The following is a 23994-nucleotide window of genomic DNA, read 5'->3' as shown; positions in this document are numbered from 1 at the left end:
AATAATTCTTTTCAAAGAGCTCTTGTAATGCTGAAAACCACAAGAATGAGGCTTGAGTGGTTTTTGCAGCCATCAGGGCTCCAAGATAGAATTGTGACCAAAATAGGAAACGACCTGAATATTTATGGTAAAGTAAACTAACAACCCCCTTGTGTGTTCTCTCTGGTTTCTAAAGCCTGGGTTTAGCATTTCCCTATTGGTTTCCTCAAGAAGTCCACTGCAAATCAAGTGTTTTTAAACTAATCATGGGGGGAAGTGCTGTTTTCTTAGCATCAGATTCAGATGCAAGGATACAATAGGAAAAGTCAGGCCAAGACACTAGCTAATTTTATTTGTCCAGAGTGGGTCATTCTTAAGTCTGGTTAAGGGAATGCTTCATTCCTATGGCTGACACAGCACAATTACTGGGAAGTCAGGACATGCCACTGGACTGAACCTACATAGTTCCTGTGTCACTGACTATGGTTTCATACAGGAAAGTGAACCTTCTCACCATTCAATCATGCAGCTGAGATAATACAAACCATTGCTACTCTCTGCTCAGTTTTGCATCAAACACATATATTAAATCAGCAACTGTAATTTGAGCAACTATTCCACAAAGAATGGACTTTGTGGTAAAGAGGGAAACTACAGCCTGAGACACAGGCTCGTGCTCTCTCTCTCTTTCTCTGGATGGATAGATAGATGATAGATAGATAAACACAGAGTGTGTGTGTGTGTGTGTGTGTGTGTGTGTGTGTGTGTGTAAATAAAACGTGTGTGTGCATGCAGATCATGACATTTCTAAAAGGATCATTAATCTAAATATATTTTTACTTTGTAGAAGTGAATATATAGAATATAAAACATATCATCATATTAATATGACTTTTTTACTCGATGTAGGTTCTGAACCTTTAAATTCCTATGGCATTTCTAACATTGAATGGGTAAAATACTCATGAACATCTCCATTGCTGCTACTCGAGTAGTTATTTTTTAAAAAAATGTAACACAGTATATAATTCTATCGGATAAAGACTCTGAATAAGAAGATAAATTCAATCCAGATATCTGTATTCTAACTGCTATTATCCACCTTTACTCTCATTTTTGATATTTTTCTAGTGCTTAAAATCCACTTTGTTATTCACAATAACACTTCTATTGAAGGATTAACTTCCTTGACCCTGTTTTGCAAATCAAAACTGAATACATGCTAAGCTGGTAAAAGAATCTGTTTTGAATCAATAGCTCTCTGAATCTTCTTTGTTTATCCTACTAAACCATCTCTCTTTGCAGTTAATTTCAATAAAACCAAATGGCAACCGTATGACTGTTAGAAATATTTTGAACATCGTTGGAAATCAAAATTTCAACCATCTGAGAGGAACAAAAAAAAAAAAGCAGATTCTCATAACATTCTGATTCTTGGATACATTTCAAAGTGTAGTTGCCATGTACCTGAACTTTGGGACATTTTTTAAATTTTTGAGGGATTTATTTTTATATTTTTGTCCTTAGTGGTCGTTCATTTTAATACTATGATATATTATATCTTGTCCATCACCTTTACCATGGCTCAAATTGCAGGACCTCAACAACACTGATTTTTGCCAAGTGAATGCAACTGAGAATTTAAGGCTGCACATGCATTTTAAGTTGCAGTATATTCCAAAATACACATGACAACACTTGAATCTCATTATTTTTTCAAAAGTCAAATTGGACAAAATTTTTGACAAAGGTCAAAATTGATTTTTTAATTTTATTTTCACATGAAAGCATGATAAAAATTTATTAAGTGGAAACTTAGAATTATCTTCAAATTTGGGAGTCTGCAAAAATCATAAGGTTTCATCAAATCTCACATTCCTTATGTGTAATTGTTGAAAGACAATTTTTCATGGGTCTCTCATACTTCCTCACATCTTATGAGCAGGGGCATGGACTGCCTTTGTTGCAGACTATTTTTTAAGGATGTTTATAAAGTTAAGAGCCTTGGTAGATAGTGTCTCCCTCTGAAGCAAAAAGCTAGTTTGCAAATAGCCTTGGGAAATAGATACAATGTCTCCCTCTGGAGCACGGGACAGGTATGCTAACTGTCCATTATAATGAACATAATATCTCCTTCAAGATCTACAGACCAGCGTGCTGTACTTGTTAAAAAATATTCAGGTTCTCTTGTCCAAGGTTCCTATCCTATAACACAACTCACTGTATATGTAGGTGTTACTGGGCCCTCTTCCCACTGCCTGATGGGAATAGCACAAGAAATGCTGATTCTCTGGCTACATCTATTTTTGTTAGTAATAAAGTCCTTTATATGTGACCCCAGAGCCACATATCTTCTGTCAGTGTCCTTTAAAGCATGTCAGGCTAACTCGTTATCTTACGAGTAACGTCAAGTTCCAGACCCTTTACAGTTTTTGACAATATTGATTATAATTTTTGGTGGACATTCTAGATGATCTCACAAATGAAAGACTATGGTCTATTTATTAATTTTTAAATATGATGAAATTTGATGATACTTCAGTTATACAGATAATTGATTTTTATGAAAGCCAGGACAATCTTATTTTATTAAAAGTCACAGGAATGAGTATATATTTTCACATGCATATTCCTGTGTATGCATGTGTTTCTGCTTAGAGGTAAATATCAGACAAGTTGCACTGAATGATTAGAGTTTAAATTCAGCATTCAGAAATAATAATAACAGCTAATACTTTTTGAGAGCTTACTATATACCTGATATTGATCTAAATGCATTTCTAATATTAATTCATTTAGGTGACTCATATTTGGTTACAAGTAAACATTTTTTTTCAAAATAACTTGAAAAACCAATTGTGTGTGTTAGCTAGAAGATACATGACAAATAAAACTTTGCCATCAAATTTATTTTATAAATTAGGCATTATTCATATTTTAGATGATATGTTTTACTAATAAAGGAAAACAAGTTGTTATTTATTATGTCTGAATTGCCATGAACAGAGTTCCAGATATATATGAATTCATTTTTTGGAAATTTTTTAGGTTCAGAATAAAAATTTAAATGAATTTTAATTGTTTATTTGCAAAGTAGGGCTAGCACTTGAAATAGAGACATTTTATAAAAACTTTCAGAAGATTTGGGATGTTCTAGTTGTGTTAATTTTATTGGAAAGTTCAACTGTACCTCTCAGTGGCTGAGATGAAGGTCAAATATTTGGCATTGGTTAACAAATTATTATTTAGATTTGAATGGAGACCATAATTCACCCATGCTTCAGTATATATACTTTTAGAATATGTTATACTCTGGCAGGTTCATTATCATGACTTGGACAGTTCCTCTGGGAAAAGGATTTGGGCCAATGTCTTCTGACTTCATAGTTAGCAAGTTGATCCAAGTCCCACTGACATGTAGTTTTTAACACTTGTCTTTGGTATGCTGCTTATTTAGAAGCTTAATAATATTTATAAGTTGATTTCTACTCATTTCTGAGGTATATTGACCATCATACCATATATTTAACATGAACTTTGGGAATATTTTCCTTAGAAATATTTGCTCTGTCTCAAGATAAATATGTTGTGGTCAACTTTTGATTGCTTTTCTTTAGTTTGATTTGGAAGCAATAAAAAATCATTTGTAGCAATAAAGAATCACCTCCTTCTTATGTCCACAGGGCATCATGAAAATTTCCCAAAGTTCTGTTTGTATTATTTAATTTTAATATATATCCACATACGCATTTTAATGGTGTTAAGGAAAACAGAGTACAAAATTACGGTATTTCTAAAAACTTGACAGTATTCCTGGAGACTGAGAATCTTAACATTGGTTTTGGCTTTAAGTGCAGAAAATTCTTGAAGCTTCTCATTATTACATTCCTAAATTAGGTGCTGCATAGACTGTACTATCTATACTATTATATAGTATTAGTATTAAATATAGAACATATGTATGCATATGCATGTGCATATATTTATTCCCTATGTATTCTATGCTAAAAGAGAGGGGTTTTTAGTATTGTGCATGAAATAATACCAAAATTAATATACTTTATTGATTCTAGAATTTAATATGCACTTCTAAATCAGAAACCATTAACACATAGAAGGAAATAAGATTATTAATGAATGTTCTTGAGCATGTGCATGTGTTTTTTTAAATAGGTCAAATCTGTGTTCTCCTTATATTATGTATCACAATGAGCTATTCTATAGTAGTAAGACATATCCTTTTGTCAGTTAGGGTTTATCAGAGACCATCTGTGTGAGTGATATGGAGAAAGGGTTTTATTTTGAGAATTAGACCTTATACAATCATGGAAGATGAGGAAGACATCTATGGAAGGCAATTTCCTCTAACACAGGTAGTAGGCTTGAAGCAGTTGTAGGTAACCAGAGATGACATTAGGGAAGAGAAGCTCGACATAAAGTGGGAAGAGCAAGCACAAACTGGCAGCCACAAGGACAAACAAGGACTAGACATGAAAATTCCAATGAACAATATGTAATTTCTATTTGTAACAGAAATGGGCATAGATTAATATTCAAAATCAATTTTGTCAAATTTACTTCTGCTTAGCACCAAGTATGTGCTTAAATACTGCTAACTATATCCTTAGAAACTGAACAATTCATTGAATTCTTGGCATAATGTGTGGAATGGCATAGTATGTGGAATATTGGGAGAGTTAAGCAGTCATGAAAATATCCAAACCAATAGAGATGGTTGATTATTTTAAGAATAGGATAACCAGTTATTTATCAATTAATAAGTGCTAGGCATCATGCTAAGTACTTCACATGAATGTGTCATTAATCCCATTTCTCATTAAGGAGACTGAGGCTCAGAGACTCTAAGTAACTTTCTGATGGTCACACAGCAAATGGAAGATGCCTGAGTAATTCTAACCCATGTCTAACTTACTTTAAAGCATAAGATTAATACAAGCAACTATCTCCATGCTATTTCTATTTTATCATTAGGACCTTATTACTTTTGTCCTTGATGTTTTCTTAAACTTTTTGAAAATACCTTTTCAATTGTACAGACCTTAGAATAAGTAACATCTTCATTAAATATTAATAGAAATAAATTTCAAAAATTCAAAGTTCCAAATTTTAATTGTATTTGGAAATTATTTCTACAATTATTTCTAATATATATATCTGTATATATGTATGTATATGCATATATATGTACACATATGTGTGTATAAATTTAGGAAGATTATTATATATGGATATTATTTGAACATATATTCAGTAAAAATATTGCAGAAAAAAATGAAATTTTTGTGAAATTTTCTCCTTAATATTTAGTATGTACAAAGCAGAAGATCACAACTTGGCTGATTAGGGACAAAAATATGCTATCATATGTGTTCTGTTGACCAAAATATTTTAAGCAATAATAATTTAATTGTCTTTTGATTAGACAGCGTGGGTCCTGCAATAACCCACATACTCATTGTCTCTTTAATGTTCGTATTACTTTGTTAAGTCTATCATAATAAACTACCACATTCTGGGTGGCTTAAACAGAAATTTATTTGCTCGCAGTTCTGGAGGCTGGAAGTCCAAGATCGAGGTGTCAGCGGTGTTGGTTTTCCCTGCAGCTCTTCTCCTTGGCTTGCAGATAGATGCCCAGACTCTTGCTGCCTTTTCACATGGTTGTCCTTCTGTGCACTCGTGCTCCTGGTGTCTCCCTATATGTCCAATTTTTTTCTTCTTATAAATACACTAGCCAGAATGGGTTAGGGTTCACCCTAAGGGCCTCATTTTAACTTAGTAACCTCTTTAAAGGCCCTATCTTCAAATACAGTCGTATTCTGAGGTACTCAGGATATAGAGGTTCAAGGTATAAATTTATTTTGTGACAGAATTCTGCCCATGACAGGGTCTTATAACTCTGCTTTGATAATTCATCGACGCTTTAAGAACTTGACTTATTTTCAGCCCTTTTTATACTGTAAACATTCTTTTTTCCTAATGTTCTACTTTTTAAGCCACTTTTAAAGCAACTAAACTTTAAGCCACTAAGAAAGAAAAGAAAAAAAGTAAACATGTGGAATATGCTGTAGGCACTTGCTTTTGAATAAGTCTGATATATTGGTATCGATGCTACAAATGCTTAACTTGGTTAAGGAGCCTCCAATTATCAAAAGATATGTTAAGAGAATATTTTATATTATCAACTACATAACAGTCTTTAGTACTTTGGACATTAAGGACTCTAACCAAAATATTAATTTTTGATATTAGACAAGGCAGAGGGTAGAACTGAGGTGTATATGAATGAAATCAAGCATTTCTCTACAATATGGGCTTCATTTTTTTCTTTCCTTCCCCAAGGGTACGCATCATATGCAATTAAAGATGCAGTTCATCCCTCTTATTTGAGTAATGGTTATTATATAATAAAGGCATATATGTGTTAAATTAAATATGTCAAATAATCTTACCCACAATAAATTTCTTTAGATTGTAACTCGTCCTACTTGATGTAAATCAATGACTTGGTTGCTTTAAGACAATGAGCACTAAGTATTCAGCACCTTGCGTAAAATTGGAAACCACAGCATATACTTTTTTTTTTTTTTTTGAGACAGAGTCTCTCTCTGTTGCCTGAGCTAGAGTGCTGTGGCGTCAGCCTAGCTCACAGCAACCTCAAACTCCTGAGCTCAAGCGATCCTTCTGCCTCAGCCTCCCGAGTAGCTGGTACTACAGGCATGCGCCACCATGCCCGGCTAATTTTTTCTATATATTTTTAGCTGTCCAATTAATTTCTTTCTATTTTTGGTAGAGACGGGGTCTCGCTCTTGCTCAGGCTGGTCTCAAACTCCTGAGCTCAAACAATCCGCCCGCCTCGGCCTCCCAGAGAGCTAGGATTACAGGCGTGAACCACCGCGCCGGGCCTAATTTTTTAAATCAGAGTAAGGATTGTGACTACTTAATATAGTTTTTTTTTGGTTTGGGAGAAAACACATTTAGGTAGATTTCACATATTATTTTATAATCACGTTGATCGCTATATGAGAAGAAGAAAGGTTATGCTACGTGCGTAAAATGGACCACAAGCAAATCATGCTAATGAATGGTACAAATGTGAAGATTGTTTAGATTGATATACGATATAAAAGAAAACATAAGCCTAAAATCAGATATCATAAGCTTCTATCAAAGCTCCTTTAAACAGTAGAAGAAAACAATATTGGTCAGCTTTTGCAAAAATTATCAATGATAGTGCCTATGTGTATAATCATTTTGACTGAATTGGAAGGTTTCAAGTGATTTGAAAAAGAAATGTTTATAGAATATTGAACAGTATTTCTAAAACTTCAAAACAAATAGTCTTTCTAGAGGGTGAAGCAGTAAAAGGGGACACTTAACTGAAATGAGCATTTAAGGAAAATAATTTGGGAGCCTTGTACAGAGATTCTTCATTTAATTTATCACTTCATTCAAACCACTTTAAAATTTATTTTTCAGTTATCATAAGTTTAATGGTGATAAAGTTCAATTAACATGAATATGCTTATGTACCTAACTACCTACCTATAAGGTAACACCAACTTTTTGTCTTAGTTGAATATGTAATTTTTTTTAAATTTCTGAAATTAGTTTTAAAAAGCATGAACATGGAAAGGTTGATTGGTTTTATTATGCCATTATTATTCTAAATAGTGAAGGTAAAAATGTCTCCCAAAATGGACAGATCAGTATACTCCCCAATTTAAAAGGTATATGTTAAAAAAATTCCAAGTCAGAGATTCAACATTAGATGAATATTATAATTGCATATGGTTATATCTCAGTTTTGCTAGGTATGCTTTTTCAAAGAAGAGATTTCTAACATCCTTTAGTGAATAGTGAAGCATTAGGAAGACATTATTATGGATGATTGGATCACAGCTGTAATAGCATGATGTTAAAAGAAAAAAAGACAAAACATTATTGCCAGATAAGTATGGAGCAGCTTAAATAGAGGGAGGGATATAGTGAGTGACAGAAACAATCTCACGGATTACTGCTTGGGCACGAAGATTCGAGTATTCAGCTAGCTTGCCAAATACATTGACCAAAGAAAAAGAAAGTCAACAGATAAACTGCAGGAATTAAGCTTATTAATGGGTTTTCAAGCATAAATGTATCCACCCAGCATGATAGAAAAGGGTTTCCTTTGCTTTCCCAGCTGCTAGAATATATATTAAAATATTTCTACATAAACTGCTCATAGGATAGAGAGACTTTTTTTTCTTTTTAAATGAATTCTCACTGACCTGTGGCAATGCTGTACTCTACCCATTCATGTAGGACTGATTTATATTTGAACCAGAACAAGTTGTTTGATTTAATCATGAACTGAATATATTTGAATAGAGATTGTTCGTGTTCACAAGTCTTCTCTCCTTTTTTCTCTTCTCTTATTTAGAGTAAAATTTCACTGTTCCATCCATAATTTAAGAACATGCAAGGAGGTAATTGGAATTGGAGGTAAATCATATTCTTTTGTAGAAAGTATAATTATCGGAAGTTAGTTAAAAACACCTCAATTCTGTTTCAATTTTCATGCACGGAGCAGTTGTTTTGACAGATGGATGGACTTTATTTTTGTAACCGTCCAGGAAAAGTCTGTGTAACACAGTCTAATCAGTGCTACATATCTGTAATGTTTGTTTTTGAATCACTGTGTTTTTGGCTTCTATATTTTTTTCTAGAAGTAGACATTTTTTTCTAAATTTGCTTTTCAAAGCTAATATTTGTATGCATAATTCCTCCATCCATTTGATCTGAAAAAACTAGAAACCCTTTAAAAACGGTAAATGGTTTGTCACTAAGGATGATGAATCCTTGTTCCTCAGGTGTGGCCTTGGGTTTTACTTACTTTTACTTCTAAGCTAATAATTTATAATACTGTTGCTCTGGAGTAAATTTCAGTAAAGTAAGAGGTCAGTATGGTTGCCTGACTCTCGGGAAGCCAGTTTGTTGCTAAACTTGTCTTTGTACATCAACTTAAATTCCAAAAAGGATCAAGGTTTGAAAAATGAATTCATTTTGAACTGATTCCACTCTCTCTTTATTACGTTGTAAATCCTCCAGTGCTGAGCAAAACAGGTCAGTAGTTTAAGGCCAAAAATTACATTACATTCTGAGTTTGAGAATCGTCATGGTTCAAGGAAAGGTCAGAAACACTCTTCTTCTGCCTCCCTAGAGCAGAAATGTGTGAAGTGTGTTTCCTTTTTCTGCCACGCTTCCCTCTTTTTAGAGGTATGTCCATGCTGCTTCCAAATAAAATGAATATCTTGTTTTGGAACACTCAAAAACCTTGGCAGCAACAAGCTAGAGAATGAAGGCAAATGAATGACAGGATTGATACTCTTTTATGTAGCTTTTCTGTTAAGAACAAATCCTTACTAACAATATCTCTTTCAAGTTTTTGGTTCTTCTCTGTCCAGTTCTTTTAATTCACTTTCTTCCTCCATTGTTTTCAATGAGTCTCCTCTCGGTTATTTTTAACCAGTTTTCAAAGTATTTCCTTCCATTCCTTTGTTTCATTCCTAGCACCTTTATACTCTTTAAGCCCAAGAAATTTCTCTCCATTCTATTTGCATCAAACTTCACTTTCAAAACAATGCTGAGCTAGCCCCCAGGGCATGGCAACAATAGAACCTGCTGCCAGTTGGGAGAGTTCAGTGGGGAACTAAAGGGAATCATTCCAGGCCTTGGGCCAATAGGGTGGGTCTAGCTGCTTTGTAACACAGATAGACTCCCATTATCAGCATTCTCAGTAGGACCCTTTGCCAGGTTTCTCAGATATACTCCTGTGATTGATTTTGTTCCATCAGCTCTTTAGAAGAATTGTCATACTATAGTGGTTCTTCTTTAACAGTTAGTTGAGAAAAAAATTAAAATTATAATATTCAGTGTGGTCCAATTCCATAGTTTAAGAACCCTGAGCATTTTTCAGTCCTCAGTTATAATCTGCTAATTCCTTGGGAGGACAGAAGTGGTCTCTAATAAACTGCTATTCAGTTATTCAATCTATAAGAGATAAAGAACCCACAAATTCTATAATATTAGGATTCATAAGTTGCAGGAGTAGAATGAGCCTTTGTGACAAGTATTCCTACTCACAAAATATTTTCTTCCTTTTTATTATGGAAAACTAAGTTCTATTCTTAAATTTCTAGGAGGCACTCAGTTGTCACTGATAGAATTAGGGAATTTGGGTCCGTGAACAAAATTACATGCATATCATTAAAGGCCTGGCAGGCAAACTGAAACCCTGTTCTTTTCTAAAATGAAAAAGATATACATCTGGGTCTGCCACTATTATTTAATAGAATAGCCCTTTGCTTACCAATATATGCACAGCCAATTTCTTGGTTTCAACATATGGTGCTGAAACTGGTTATTTATAATCATGGATACTATAATATTGAGTCCACAATCAGGGATGATTATCTTTATGTAAAAGCAGAATATGTGGGCACCTACATGTTGAAAATGTTTCAAAGTAAACATTTTCCTGAAAATGGATTCTTTGCAAATGACTGAATTTTTTTGAGAGTACAAATAAATCCTTTGGGTAAGACTCATGAATGCCTCATTTGTAAATGAGTTTATCAGATGTTTCCCTTTCCACAACCTCTTTCCTCTGCCCAAGCATTCATGCCCTATCCTCTTGGGGAAGGAGAAACAGTTACAGAATGAAGAGTTTGTTGCTAAGAGTAGTGGAAGTTAAGTTGTATCTGTTTCACAGTTTTACCTAGGATGTGCCCTGTTCAAAATGAAACATGGATGAGATCCACAAACCCTTTAAGCTGGGGAATTTTTCCTCAGAACAACTTGCAAAATCAATTTACTTCAGAGAGTAATTTTATATGCTATAATGCCTTGCCAGATAAAAGAAAAACTCAGGATCTGTGTAACAAAACAGTGGAAGAACCTATATGTTTATTATAGTTACCTGGAAAATACTTTTCACATGTTAATAATGCGTAAAAAGTCATAACTTGAAACTTCTACATTTCACTTTAAATAGGCCTAATTCATCTTTAGGAAAATATATTCAAAGAACATCATCAGGGTTCATCCTAGAAAAATCAGTGATTATGGACAGGAAGTATTTGAACTTAAATATCAATTAAAAGGCTCAAATTTGATTGCCTGCTCCTTATGTCATGGGGGCAATGGGATTAAGACCAAAATCATCAGCTGCAACTATAGAATACAAATGTCATGTGGAAATGTACTCAAACTATGGTAACACCTCAGTTATAAATTCCCAGTGACTACGTAACCCCAAATGCACTCTGAGCTTTCACCCAAAAAAGTCTCAAGTCATAGAGAATGACTTTGGGAATGTAACACAGAAGTGCCAGGACTAACCCAGTCCTCTATTACGTTTGCCATTCTTGCTTTCATTGTTGTCAGATTTTGATCTTAATCTGCATTTATGGTTGCACATTTGGTTCTTAATTCCAAGTTTTTACAGGGAAAAAAAAGCTAGTTAAGAAAGTCTCTGACCAACAATGAAATAATTTCAGTGTAGTTTTTATTATTTAGCATATGAATACTTATTTGGATGTTTTCAAAATGGGTTACTAATGATGTTTAAACTTTGTGTATAATAGAAGATCATATTATCTTTTATTTTTGTTTTCTTTTTCTAAAGTGACACTCAAAGCTGATTTTGCAAGGAAATTTTCACTATCCTGTTGTTTATTTAATTTATTAAGTAATTAAATAATTTTCCACTCTCTTAATTTCTAGAAAAGTCACCTGTGTTTAGTGATTATCTAAAACATTTATCCCATTTTCGTATAAATAAATTAGAAATAGTTCTAATAGGAGTTATGGAAGGACATATTATATGTGCCCCCACTGAAAGTAAGAAATTCTATATTTTTAATGCATGTAATGATATAAGCAAAACAACAGAATAATTAATAAGCCCTAAAAATGTTGTGACAGGGATGCCAAAAAAAAAAAAAAGGAAAGAAAGAAATTTGTTCAAGCATGCCTAGCACCCTAGAGGATACCTCAGTCCTGCTGACTGCTAAAACTCACTGGTTTTCCTTTTGTCTTACAGAAAGAATGTGCTAATTTCATCAAGGTACTTAAGGCATATAATCAGACTCACTTGTATGCCTGTGGAACTGGGGCCTTTCATCCAATTTGCACCTACATTGAAATTGGACATCATCCTGAGGTAAAGCTGGCTTTTAAAAAAATGGTGTTTGTCCATGACCCCGTCCTATTCAAATGCTTCACTACTCATTTCTTCAGCTCATTTTGCTTCTGGTTCACTATTCAGTAAAACCTACTTCAAATTCAGATGCTGTTATTAATTTTAATCTGTGAATGCAAAAAGAATGGGACTATCACTCAACAATAACTATGAACAGGAGGAAAGAAGGAAGAAAGCATTTGTTTTCGCCCTGGATACAGAGTCCAATCCCTTTTGCATGTGCAGCAGATGTCGGCAGGCTGAATGTGCACTGTCTGCTCCTTCATTTATATGTCGCCAGCTTTCCCCTCCACTTCCACCCTCAGTCTGAAGTGTCTGCCACCCAGTTGTTTCTTCTGCCTAGGGATTAAGAGAGGATGCCCTAAATATGCACAATGGTGTGATCTCATGTTTAACCCAAATTATTCACATTTGTGTTCTTGCTCAGCTATGCTTTGCTTTTTTTATATTAATATTTTTGGTTATTACTTTGGTGGTATGGAAGAGAAAAAACAAAAAATGATTTTCTTTTGTTTGTTACTTCTAAAAGATATTTTAGTGAGAAAATTTAGCATTTTGGTAAATTTGATTAAAAATCAAAATAAAGGAAAGGCTGCTAATGTCGAAAGTAACATTAGCAGTCTGGTGAATTTGGTGAATTTGGCTTATAAGTAGCCTTCAAGTATAAACCCTTGTATAATTTTTGGCACAAAATCCTAAGAAGAACAAAAGCTTTCATGTGGTGAGAAAATCATTTGTGATAGAATTTTTTTTTTTTTTGCAATTGGAATTCAGATGTACTCAACCAATAAAGGACATATTCCCCAAATATTTCTATAATCCTAAAGATAAAATATAACTTATATGTTAGTCACTTCTTTATAACTTAAACTTTTTACTTTCTCTCTCTAAATTTCTTAAGGTTTCCTAAAATGATACGAATGTGTCTTTTGATCAAATGGATTAGAAATCAGAAATGTTTATGTTGTGCCTTCTTTGTATATAGGAAGGCATCTTAGAGACTATGTAGTTTCTAGATTGAATATAATTATTTTTTGTTATTGATAAACCTGAGAAGATTAAGACATTTTCCCAAGGGCAAGTTAGGGCAATTGCTCCACATTCCCCCTACCACATCCTTCCTTCTCCTCTTCCTCACAAGCATATGCATATACTGTTTTTGCTGACATATTCAAGAGTTACAAGTAAAAAGTGACTTTAGAAAAGTCAGTTCTACTTAAATTTCTTGTTTTATGTAGATGAAATTAGTAATATGTTTATGCACATGGTCCTGGAGACATTGTATGCTTAATTTGTTGCATCATGGAATTAAATTGCCCCCTCTTTGCTGTCTTCTCAGTTATTTCCTATGATAATAAGTAAGGTATCCTAAAACTTGGGCCTAGGGTTATTGTACCAGTTTTCTGTATTCTGGAGACAGCTCCAGAGAACTCCCTCCATATCATACTGCACTTTTTACATCAGGAATGATGCTGTACGTGATTGGCAATGAAGTTAGGGATGCTCGACTTCTAGCGCAGATCAGAAAAGACCAGGACTTTGGGATTGTATATGGCTTCAAGTCTTGCTGTACAACTTACTAGCTGTAGAGCGCTGGAAAAATTACTTAACCTCTCTGAGACTCTGTCTCATAATATGCAAAACAAACTAAACAAACTCATTTGATCATCAGTGTCTATATCCTTTAAATGAGAGGCTAATTATATGTCCTCCAACCCTCCTGAAAGGGTATAATTCATTGTCTTTTTTTTTCCTATAGAAAATCAAGGAGTTTTAATCCCATCATTGTTAAATGATGGGCCATGTCCTCTAGCCTCAGGAGGCTTTTAGCCAACCTCAATTTCTTACTGATTGCTTGATCTGGTGCAATTTATTTATCTTCTCTGCATTTATGTTTCTAAGCTTGAAAGTTGTAATGAAAATGGTCTCTAACTCATACAGTTGTGAGAGTTAAACATTGTCTAATAGTAGATGCTGAAAAAAGTAAAAATATTAGAAAATATAAATATTTTAAAATAAAAATCTGTATCTTTTTCATATAAAATATAAATCTTTTAAAATATAATATATAAATCTTCATCTCAGCTAAACGCTGTTGCTGTTTTGCTTGCTAGTAATTGTCACCTAGCTTCTTAGATGTTTCACACTTCATTAGAGGTTGTAAATTATGGCAGTGGGCTCTCATGGTTGCTGGGTGATTCTGCACTTAATTTCTCCCATTTTTAAATTTTTTGCTTACGTGGTGATGATCATTTAAATTAAAATGTTATATGTTGTTTCTACATTTTTATCATTCTTCCCAAAATGTTCATTTTTTTTTTCCTTTCTGAAGTTGCTATTTAGTAGAATTGACAGCATATGCCCTCTTCTACTCATCAACTGCTCAATTCCACCTTATGGGTGGGAAGGTGGGAGCGTGAAGAGCTACAGGTTCTGGAGCCAGACTGCTGACCCAGCAGAACCCCCACCAAAATCATAAATAAACAAAGCTTCCTATCTGAGCTCTTTGAGGAGAGAGATCGAAGTGAAAGTATTTTCCTAAGACTCCGAAACTCAGAGCCTTTGAGAGAGGTCGTCCTTTAGAAGCTCAGTGATTTCTATTTGCTTGACAACTATAGACTAGGAAATACTGTTCCAGACTGTTTAGGAGGTCAGAAGGGAGATGATCATGCAATTATCTGGGGAATCTGGAGCAGTCTAGACAGTCAATCTAGGAAATTCTGGAAAAGATATTATCATATAGCTTGTCTAGACTACATCAAATTTAATTTTCAATGTTTAAGCTGCTTTAAGAGAGTATCTGTTTTAAATTGATCTATACTGATACTTAAAACACTACCCTTGGATTTAAGCAGTTATGCTGCTTGTGAAGTTGAGGAAAAGAGCTTATGCTTCATAGTGCTAGGAAAAGAATGACAGTAATAAAAGGATTGGAAAAGTAAAATATAATAGGCATCAGGACAGAGGCCAGGGTTGTTAGGTTAGAGTTCATAAATTCTCATAAAGTTTGAATATATTAACTTTTATTTACAAGGGTGACTTTTCAAATAAAGGACTCATCTTTCCCTTAAATTCTAGTTTAGAAGTTGCATGTATACTTTGCTGTTACCTGCCCCACACTACATGAAATAATGAAAGATGATTTTTCTTTTAAAATTTTGTACAGTCTTTACATATTTAAAAGAATTTTATCATAAAAAAAGAACATTTTACTTTTTGCTTTTATCAAGACTTGTATGGACATTTTAACATTTTTTTGGTGTTCTTCCTTCTAAATAACTTATGGTCTTACACCGTGTTCCCAAGAATGTTGAAAACCCGTTGTCAAAAAATGACATTATGGCCTTACCATTCTAGATTGAAGAATGCCACAAAAGTAAAGACTCACCTTTGAAGCAAATCAAGGCCCCCTTCATCATTTAATATCTTTGTATCTAACAGGAGGAAATCAATAGTCACTCCTAAGTAATAACATAACAGTTGCAAAATAACCTTCAATTTAGCCTTCTAGTTACAAAAATAAACCTCTTTTATTCTCCTAGCATCTTAATAGCTATACAGTCATGAGTCATTTAATGATCAGGATAGGATCTGAGAAATGTGTCCGTTGGTGATTTCATCATTGTGGGAACATCATAGAGTGTACTTATATAAACCTAGATGTATAGCCTACTACATACCTAGACTATATGTTATAGCCTATTGCTCCAAGGTTACAAACCTACATAACATGTTACTGAATACTGAGTACTGAATGCTGTAGACCATTGTAACGCAATGGTAAGTATTTAAGTATCTAAACATATTTAAACACAGGAAAGGTAATGCAGTATGCTATGATATTGCAATGGTTAATATGTCACTAGGCAACAGGAATTTTTAAGATCCATTCTAACCTTATGGGACTATCATGCTATATGAGGGCCATCATTGACCAAAATGCCATTATACGATATATGACTGTATTTACACTCCTGAATAGTGTATTCCAAAATCTACTTTTGCTGTATTGCGAATGCCTTCTGACCACAAAGAGTATGTCATTGATTGCTGCATTAAATAGATTTTCTGTTTCCTGTGGTACATTTGGGAATTGGTAGACATATTAATTAACTCCAGGTCTGTAAGATGTGTGTCAATCAATTCTTGGGTATCTGCCAATAACAGTTGATAACTACCAGTGAGGTCACATACTTCATACACATGTGTGTGTTTATCATAAAATCTACAGAGTTCATGGAAAAAATGATTCAGAGCTAGACTACAAATGAGTTTTGAATTTTAAGCTCTCAGCATCCATGTCATTCAAATGAAAAATGTAAGTCATCCTTAAGAGGTGGAATATTCCCAAATGGTTTATAGTATATGATATTTCCCCTTCAAATTGACATCTGTTAATTTTTAAAAAGTATGAATTTAGGAGGAGTATAGCTTTTTGAAGAAGTCTCTGGATGTTTTCTCAAATTCCAAATGGGCCTCTTCTATGTACAGGCAGGAAATCTAACGAAAGAAGGACCCAGATGAGGATTGGAAAGTATTAACTCTCAGAATGGCATGATCTCAATTTATGATAGAACCAACGGGACATTAAGAAATGCAATGAGGCTTGATGGCTGTTTCTAAGGTCATTTCTACAATGACAACTAATATATCCACATATGAAATAAAATGTTTTGCCTGATTCTTCCTTTCCACCAAGAATAGGAGTGTGCTCTTATGCAGAACTTTGAAGCAAATACTGTTAGTAACAGTTTCCAAGGCCAAAATGTTATTTAAGTAGTAGGTAGTGCTCTTTTCACTAATTTATACATCTACTCTAACCCCTTCTAATTGATTTATCTCCCCCAATTTATTATGCTATTTAGTCTAATGAAGCACAGGTTTATTTCTTAAGAATTAATACTAAAGCTGAGAAATTCAGATATCCTGGCAAAATAATGAGGGGCTGCTTTTGGGTAGGTAGCACCTTTCCATCTTTCTTAGATCATACATTGGAGTCTACATTTACTTTGTAAATAGCTGGCTTAGGTGAGAAAAGTCAAGATTCACGGCCAATTCCTTCTTAGCTGTTCATTTTCTCCATCAGAGTCTGCAGGGATTTTTAGGTTTTTCTTTCCTAGTCTTTAGTACTTGAATCACATTAGAAGGCAGACCTGTACAAGTTACTATGCTTAATAAACAGTATCATTTATGCTAAAAAATAAGTATTAAAATGATCTGCTGTTCATATTTATATTTGAGGAGAAGCTTCACAGTTCATAAATTCTGAGAGAATGTAACAGCTTACCAATGTATTTTTCCATTAATTATTAAAATTCTGAACTCTTAATATTATCAATAAGGCTATTTCTCAAAATTAATAGAACTAGTGACCAAGTGAGGGAAGAAGGGGACCTCAGTTATGATTTAGAAACAGGGATAGATTAAAAAGATAAAAAATGGTAAATAAAAAAGAAAAAGTTAGAGACTCCCAAATCCAAATAAGCATCCCCCACACCCTTAATTAAAATGTTTCAAATTGCTATTTTATATTTTGATTTGATTTCCCTGAATATTTGTTATATAAACACAATAGTTATGAGATTAGCATTCTTTTACCCTCTATCACTTCTTTGGTTCAATTCTAAGAAGTTATTTTTAATTAAAATATTTCACAACTTCTTATTTCTAAGAAGAGTTACAGACAAAAATGGAAATATTAGCACATATCAATGCAGATAAGGACTAGATCATATACAGCTAATATTTGACAATTTTTTTCTATTCCTTGCTGTCTACTAATGCCTACTTTGGATCAAAGATCTTACATTTACTGGAACTTGCCAGTCACTGGAGTTATATATTCCCCAACTTACTCTTTCTCCTAGATGTGCCCTCTTTTGATTGATTCTTTTGTACCCATTCCCCATATAATCGATTTTAAGAAGAAATTTCTATCCATCAAAGCTTCAATTTATTTGTTATATATAGTAACTTAACACAAAATTATCATTAAACTCCATTATTGCCTGCTCACCTGTTTTGTACCTCTTCATCTTCTCTTTCATTTTTCTGCCATCGTGACTCTTTCTTTGCCCCTGGACTCTAGTTCTGTGGGTTTTTTTGTTTTTTTTTTTTCCTTTAGCTCCTTGTCTCCTTGTGAAAACAACTTCGTTTTAAAACCAAAGTTTAAGATAGTGGACATGCAGCATGGATATGCAGGTGAGAAGGAAGGTGTTAGTTTGATATTTTTGAAATTTCAGAAAAATAGTATAACAAACTTAGATTGAATTTACACAAATCAGAATACATTCATCTCCTTTTGCAATGTGTTTCAAATGGGCACCAGCAAGTTATTTCTTAGACTTATTTTAAACTGTGATGATTTATTCAGATAATTATCTGAAAAATGATATAAGTACATTCTAAATAATGTTGTTGGCCACCTCACAATCATGAAAAATCTTAAAATTTTAGTGCCCTCATTTGCCTGAGGCTTATGATCATTCGAGTGCCAAGAATACTCATTTAATTATCTTGGGCTAATGAGAAAGAAACAAAGGCCGACTCGATATGCAAATGCTGTATTCTGCCAAATAAGGGCCAAAGTAAGGTCAGAGTGGACTGTAGGAAGGAAGATTGCGTTGTAGGTGAAATGGAGAAAAACGGTGAGAGAATTAGATCATCGCAGAGCACAGGAAATGGTAGCACTGCCAGCCCCAGTGACTGTAGCTTCAGGGCAATAGCACCACATTCACATTGCAGGAAGTCATTTGCTTTTCAGTATACATAGCAAACTCATTTTCACATTGCATTACTATAGCTAATTTTAATAGTATTACTTTTCCAGTTTTGTGGTACTTAATTTTAAGCCTGAAGAGCATACTTAGTTACTGCTAAAGAATGTACATTGTAATGTAAGGTAACTCTGACGGCACGCTAGGAAGACACCTTGAAATGATTTTTAAGAATAGTGTAACCGTATTCCCTTTGTTCACACCTGAGGACACTCCCCTTGCCCTAGTTTAATAGCCTCTTTTCTGTGGGTCATCATGGCACTCAGGTGCTCCAGACTTACCACATGTGCTCTGCATAATTTTGACACTGCTCTTTCCTTTACTGGATGAATGTCTCATGCAGTTAGAGCATGTCAATCATTGTCTTCCAAAGCCAGAGCCAGCTAACCTGTGGTTTGAAAAAATGAATAGAATGCATATTTCATAATGGAAACACTACCCTTCCATGTAAAAATGGGTCAAGAAACTCTCTTAAGGCAGACAAATGGAAAAGCTCCCTTTAAAATCACACACAGACACTCTTACCTTAAATTAGCATCTTTAAATAAGACACATGAGTTGACTTCACTGACCCAAAGTCACATAGTTTATTAGTGATAGAGCTTAGATTAGCCCCTTTGTTTAAAGCTTTTTCATTTTATGTTGTTTTCTTTATACTCTATGTTAGCATTTTCTAGAACATCTCTGTCCAATAGCAATATAATACAAGCCGAATATGTAATTTTAATTTTTCTAGTAGCCACATTAAAAGAAGTAAAAATAAGCACATGAAAATAATTTTAATAATATATTTCATTTAACTTAATATATTCAAAATATCATTTAAATGTGGAATCAATATAAAACTATTAATAATATTTACATTATATTTGCACTGCCCTTGAAATTCAGAATGTTTATTACACTTACAGTTCAACTCAATTTAGACTAGTCTCATTTCACAAGTTCAGTGGCTTCATGTGGCTGGTAGCTACCATATAGAACAGCTCAGTCCTAGAAGGTAAAGCAAGGATAGAATGTAGAATGACAGGTGATCATCATATCTACATTAGCATTTGTGTAAAAGTTAATATCCGATAGTTGAAATCCAATATTGTTGCTTATGATAATATCATTTAACCTATTACACATTTACCCCCATTAAAGAATCATTGCCCCAAAACTTAATGAGATCTAGCAGTTAGAACTAACTAGAGTATAACCCAACAAATCTGACATTTATACAATTGAGCATCAAGAAGATGGGGGTTGGGAGGAGAAAAACCATTGTTTGACAACTGCACAGTGGTTTTAACATGATGGTAATTTTTTTCAGATCGTTTTATGGAAAGTTGCAAACATTGCATGATGTAACTTGTCGTTGATCAATGTACAAATATGTGGAGAGGGTCCTTATTTCCAAGAGAAAAGGGAAGAAATGACTATTTCTCTGAAATATTGAGAAAGTGAATATGATGTTCTAGCTTTGTTTGTATGAAAAAACTGTGGAACCTCTGCTTTTTATTTATGAGATTTCATGAAAGTTCCTATACTTATATGGAAAGATCTAATAGTTTTTCTGTGGAAGTAAACACATGGAATAATAATAAGCCATGAAGAGATAACATTATCTAAGTTGCTAAGTTGTGCCTCACTGTACTGACTATAAATGCAATAGAAATTTAAAGGTAAAAAATAAACAGATCATGAGGTACCTTGGGAAGCAGGCATATTAGTCAGGTGTAGCCTTGTAGAGGAGGTGAGACTGGATACTGGGTCTCAGCATTGCACCAGGGGGTTGTGAGGACAGCATGGGGGCTAGGGAAGTGGAAATAGCAGAGACTGGGGATGAGAATCAGCATGAGGTGATGAGAATAGCACTGAAGTGAAAAGGAAAAGTATGATGAGCAAACAAACCAGGGCTTCTGGAATTGATGTTTTATTTGTTAAATAGATTTGAGAGAATACTGGGAAATAATGGACGTTAGCATTTACATATGTGTTTGTTCAGATTTGAAGCTACAATTCTGCTCAACTGCTACAATCAATGCCCAAGTGACCTTGGAAGTAATTTGTATTGAGATGAATTATTCAATAGTGATAAAATTAACTCTAATGAAAACATAGGTCCTAATATCAATGGTGAGAAATACAAACACAAATGGCTTCCCTCAAAGAGCTCACATACACGTAACAATCTAACTTCAGCATAGGCAATAACATCCATAATAATAAGAATTATATTCCCGACAACTGATGTTTATTGAACAATTAATATATGTTCTATACTTTGAATGTATTACTTCAATTGATGAGGTAGGTACTCTTAGTATTCTCATTTTACCATTAAGAAACTTAAGTTTTTTACCGGTTATTTTGTAATGGATCTGAGGCAAGCATGCTATTCAGTAATTTATGTCTGAGTCCAGAACCTGTAACTTTAAAAAGAAATACCAGCAGCATGCAGCAGAAAAGATAAAATGATTACTTCTGATTTGGTGGATCAAGTCATAGTCTTTTTTCCTTGTATTTATACCTCAGAAATACTTAATGCACACTTACTTCAGACAAGGTGATGAGTGTAAACAAAGGAACCCTTGATGAAATGAACAAAAGCCATTCCATTCACATCTGATTTTGAAAAATGGGTGAGGTATTGATAGATAAGGAAGATAGTCAAGGCTATGAGGCCAGCAAATAGAAGTATGGAGACAAAAAAGACCATAGTCCAATTGGAAAATGGCAAATAACCCAGTGTGCATAGAACATAGTGCTTTTCAAACAGGAGGCTGGAAAGTTAAGATCAAGTTGAGTTTAGGGAAACTAATCAAGACCTATGCAAATTTTTAGCAAGAGACTACTACTATTGTCATGATTGATTTTGAAACATATTTCTGGTGTAAACATGGAAGAAAAATTAATAGACATATATGTATATCCATTTTTGAGACTATGGCAAATATTCAGTAGAGACACAATGAGACCCTAGAGTAAGACTGAGTGAAATATACTGAATAAAATATTAAAATTATCAATGAAAAACAAGAAATCTAAATAACATCCAGACCTCATAAACCATTAGATGAAATACAACTGAAGTGATGACATTGTTTAAATTCCCCATTAAAAAAATGGGCTTCCAATTATTTTGTGATAATTAGTCAAACATGTTTTGTAATGTACTGTGGCTCATACACACTCAATTTTCACCCCTGAATCTATAATTAAGCTGTATTTATGTTGTATGTAAACATTAAGCTATGATATGCTTAGTTATATGCATATAACAGAGTTCTCACTTGATAACATACCACAGAAGATAGTTTCTCCGTAGTTGTAAATAGAGAAAATGTTATTTTGTGGAATGCATTTGTGAAAGCAATTCAAATGCACTTTGCTTAAAAAAATCCAAAACACAGCTAAACAGAAAGGAACAAGATTTAACACATAGCACTTTGAAACGGTGATTTTTAAATGGAATATTATTAAGCCATTTTTTATTTATAAGTCATTGCTACAATATAGCTTATACAAATTATGAAAATTTCTTATAAAAATGCAATTCCTGATTTATCCCTGGTTATTCTTCCTGATTTCTCTTCTGCTGTAACTATTATCCATGATCGTTGTAACTTTTATTACTTTTAGAGGCTCTTATTGGCATATTTGGTAATTTATCAACAATATATTATTTACTGGTAATAGCGCTGTGATAAAAGTGTTATCTCCATTTTCCAGTTGGGGAAACCAAGTCTCAGAGAGGTTCAGCATGTTACTTATCACCACATAGCTAGTAAATCACCTGTTCTCATAACCATCATAACATATGGCCTTTCTAATGACATCGGCATATAGACTTTCTGTTGTCATCAATATTATACCCCAATGGGATTATGCTGTATCATATATTTATCAATATTAAGGTCTAAACATTGTCAAAACATTGAATTTGAAGTTAAGTGCACTACAATTTGCATTATGAAGAATCTTCTTGAAATTAGCATTAAATTCTTTGTGCTAAAAATGTGACAGTATCTGTCAACTTCGTAAAATTCCATGGCAGTGGCAAATTCACAGAGTCCTTTAAAGATTGTGGTAATAATATAACTAGGGAGTAGTGTACCCTTCTTAAAGAGTTACACCCTTACTACTAATTCTCTCCATATATAACCTAGGGATTGAGCAAAGATAAACGAAATCCACCTATTACTTCCACACAAAGGATAGTGGTAATATGTTTTACAATCAAAGAAGGTCATAATTCTTTTTTCTAAAAGGTAAAAGTTTGAATCTGTAGCATTAATAAAAATATATTTGAAATAGAGTTCTTAAAATATAAAAGAATGAGTTTTCCAACTCAGAGTAAGTTTATCAATGAAGAATGTTCTTTTACTTTTTCCTAATATTTTTGACATTATAATATTTCAGAAACACAGATAAGTCTGGATTCCAGATGATTTATGAAAAAAATTCCCATAAATTCTAGATAATCTAAGAAACAGAAAATACTTAATTCTATGTAGCACAAAAATTATTAAATAACACACCAGCATACTTTTTATTCTATTATTCTTAATTTTAATGGGCTTATTAAGCTATCTCTCTATATAAAGATGTTGAAATATTACCATGTTTTTAAAATAGATAAATTTTACTCAAATTTGATTTTATAATTAATGAATATTTGGAAATTCCAGCTAGAATAAATGTATTTAGAGAAATGCATATTTTTGTGAAGAGTCATCCTTTAATCATTGCCTAAAAAAAAACTGAATGACATAGACATTCAGCTTTCACTGAACACAATTATTTTTATCTTTTAATATTTTGCTATTGTACTTAAGAAAATTTAAAGACCTTTTCTTTATAAGTGATAGAAAAGTCGGTAGTAACTGAATACAGCTTTGTCCATTTACAGGCAAAGAAAAAAAAAAGAATGCCATTTCAAATTATCAGAAATCAAACCACATGCTATGACTACTTTCCATTTTTATCTTA

General features: G+C 33.4%; 1 protein-coding gene across 1 annotated transcript in view; it reads left to right on the top strand.

Annotated features, from left to right (window-relative positions):
- Nucleotides 1-23994, top strand: part of SEMA3A (sema domain, immunoglobulin domain (Ig), short basic domain, secreted, (semaphorin) 3A) — a 257094-nt gene that overhangs the window by 75115 nt on the left and 157985 nt on the right. The window contains exon 4 of the mRNA XM_012650120.1: nt 12083-12202. Within this exon, the coding sequence (XP_012505574.1) occupies nt 12083-12202 (120 nt within the window). The remainder of the gene's footprint in view (nt 1-12082; nt 12203-23994) is intronic.

Source organism: Propithecus coquereli, unplaced genomic scaffold, assembly GCF_000956105.1.
Source record: "Propithecus coquereli isolate 6110/MARCELLA unplaced genomic scaffold, Pcoq_1.0 Scaffold312, whole genome shotgun sequence".
Classification (NCBI taxonomy): Eukaryota; Metazoa; Chordata; class Mammalia; order Primates; family Indriidae; genus Propithecus; species Propithecus coquereli.
The sequence above is the reverse complement of the archived record's forward strand: the minus strand, read 5'-3'. Positions and strand labels throughout refer to the sequence as shown.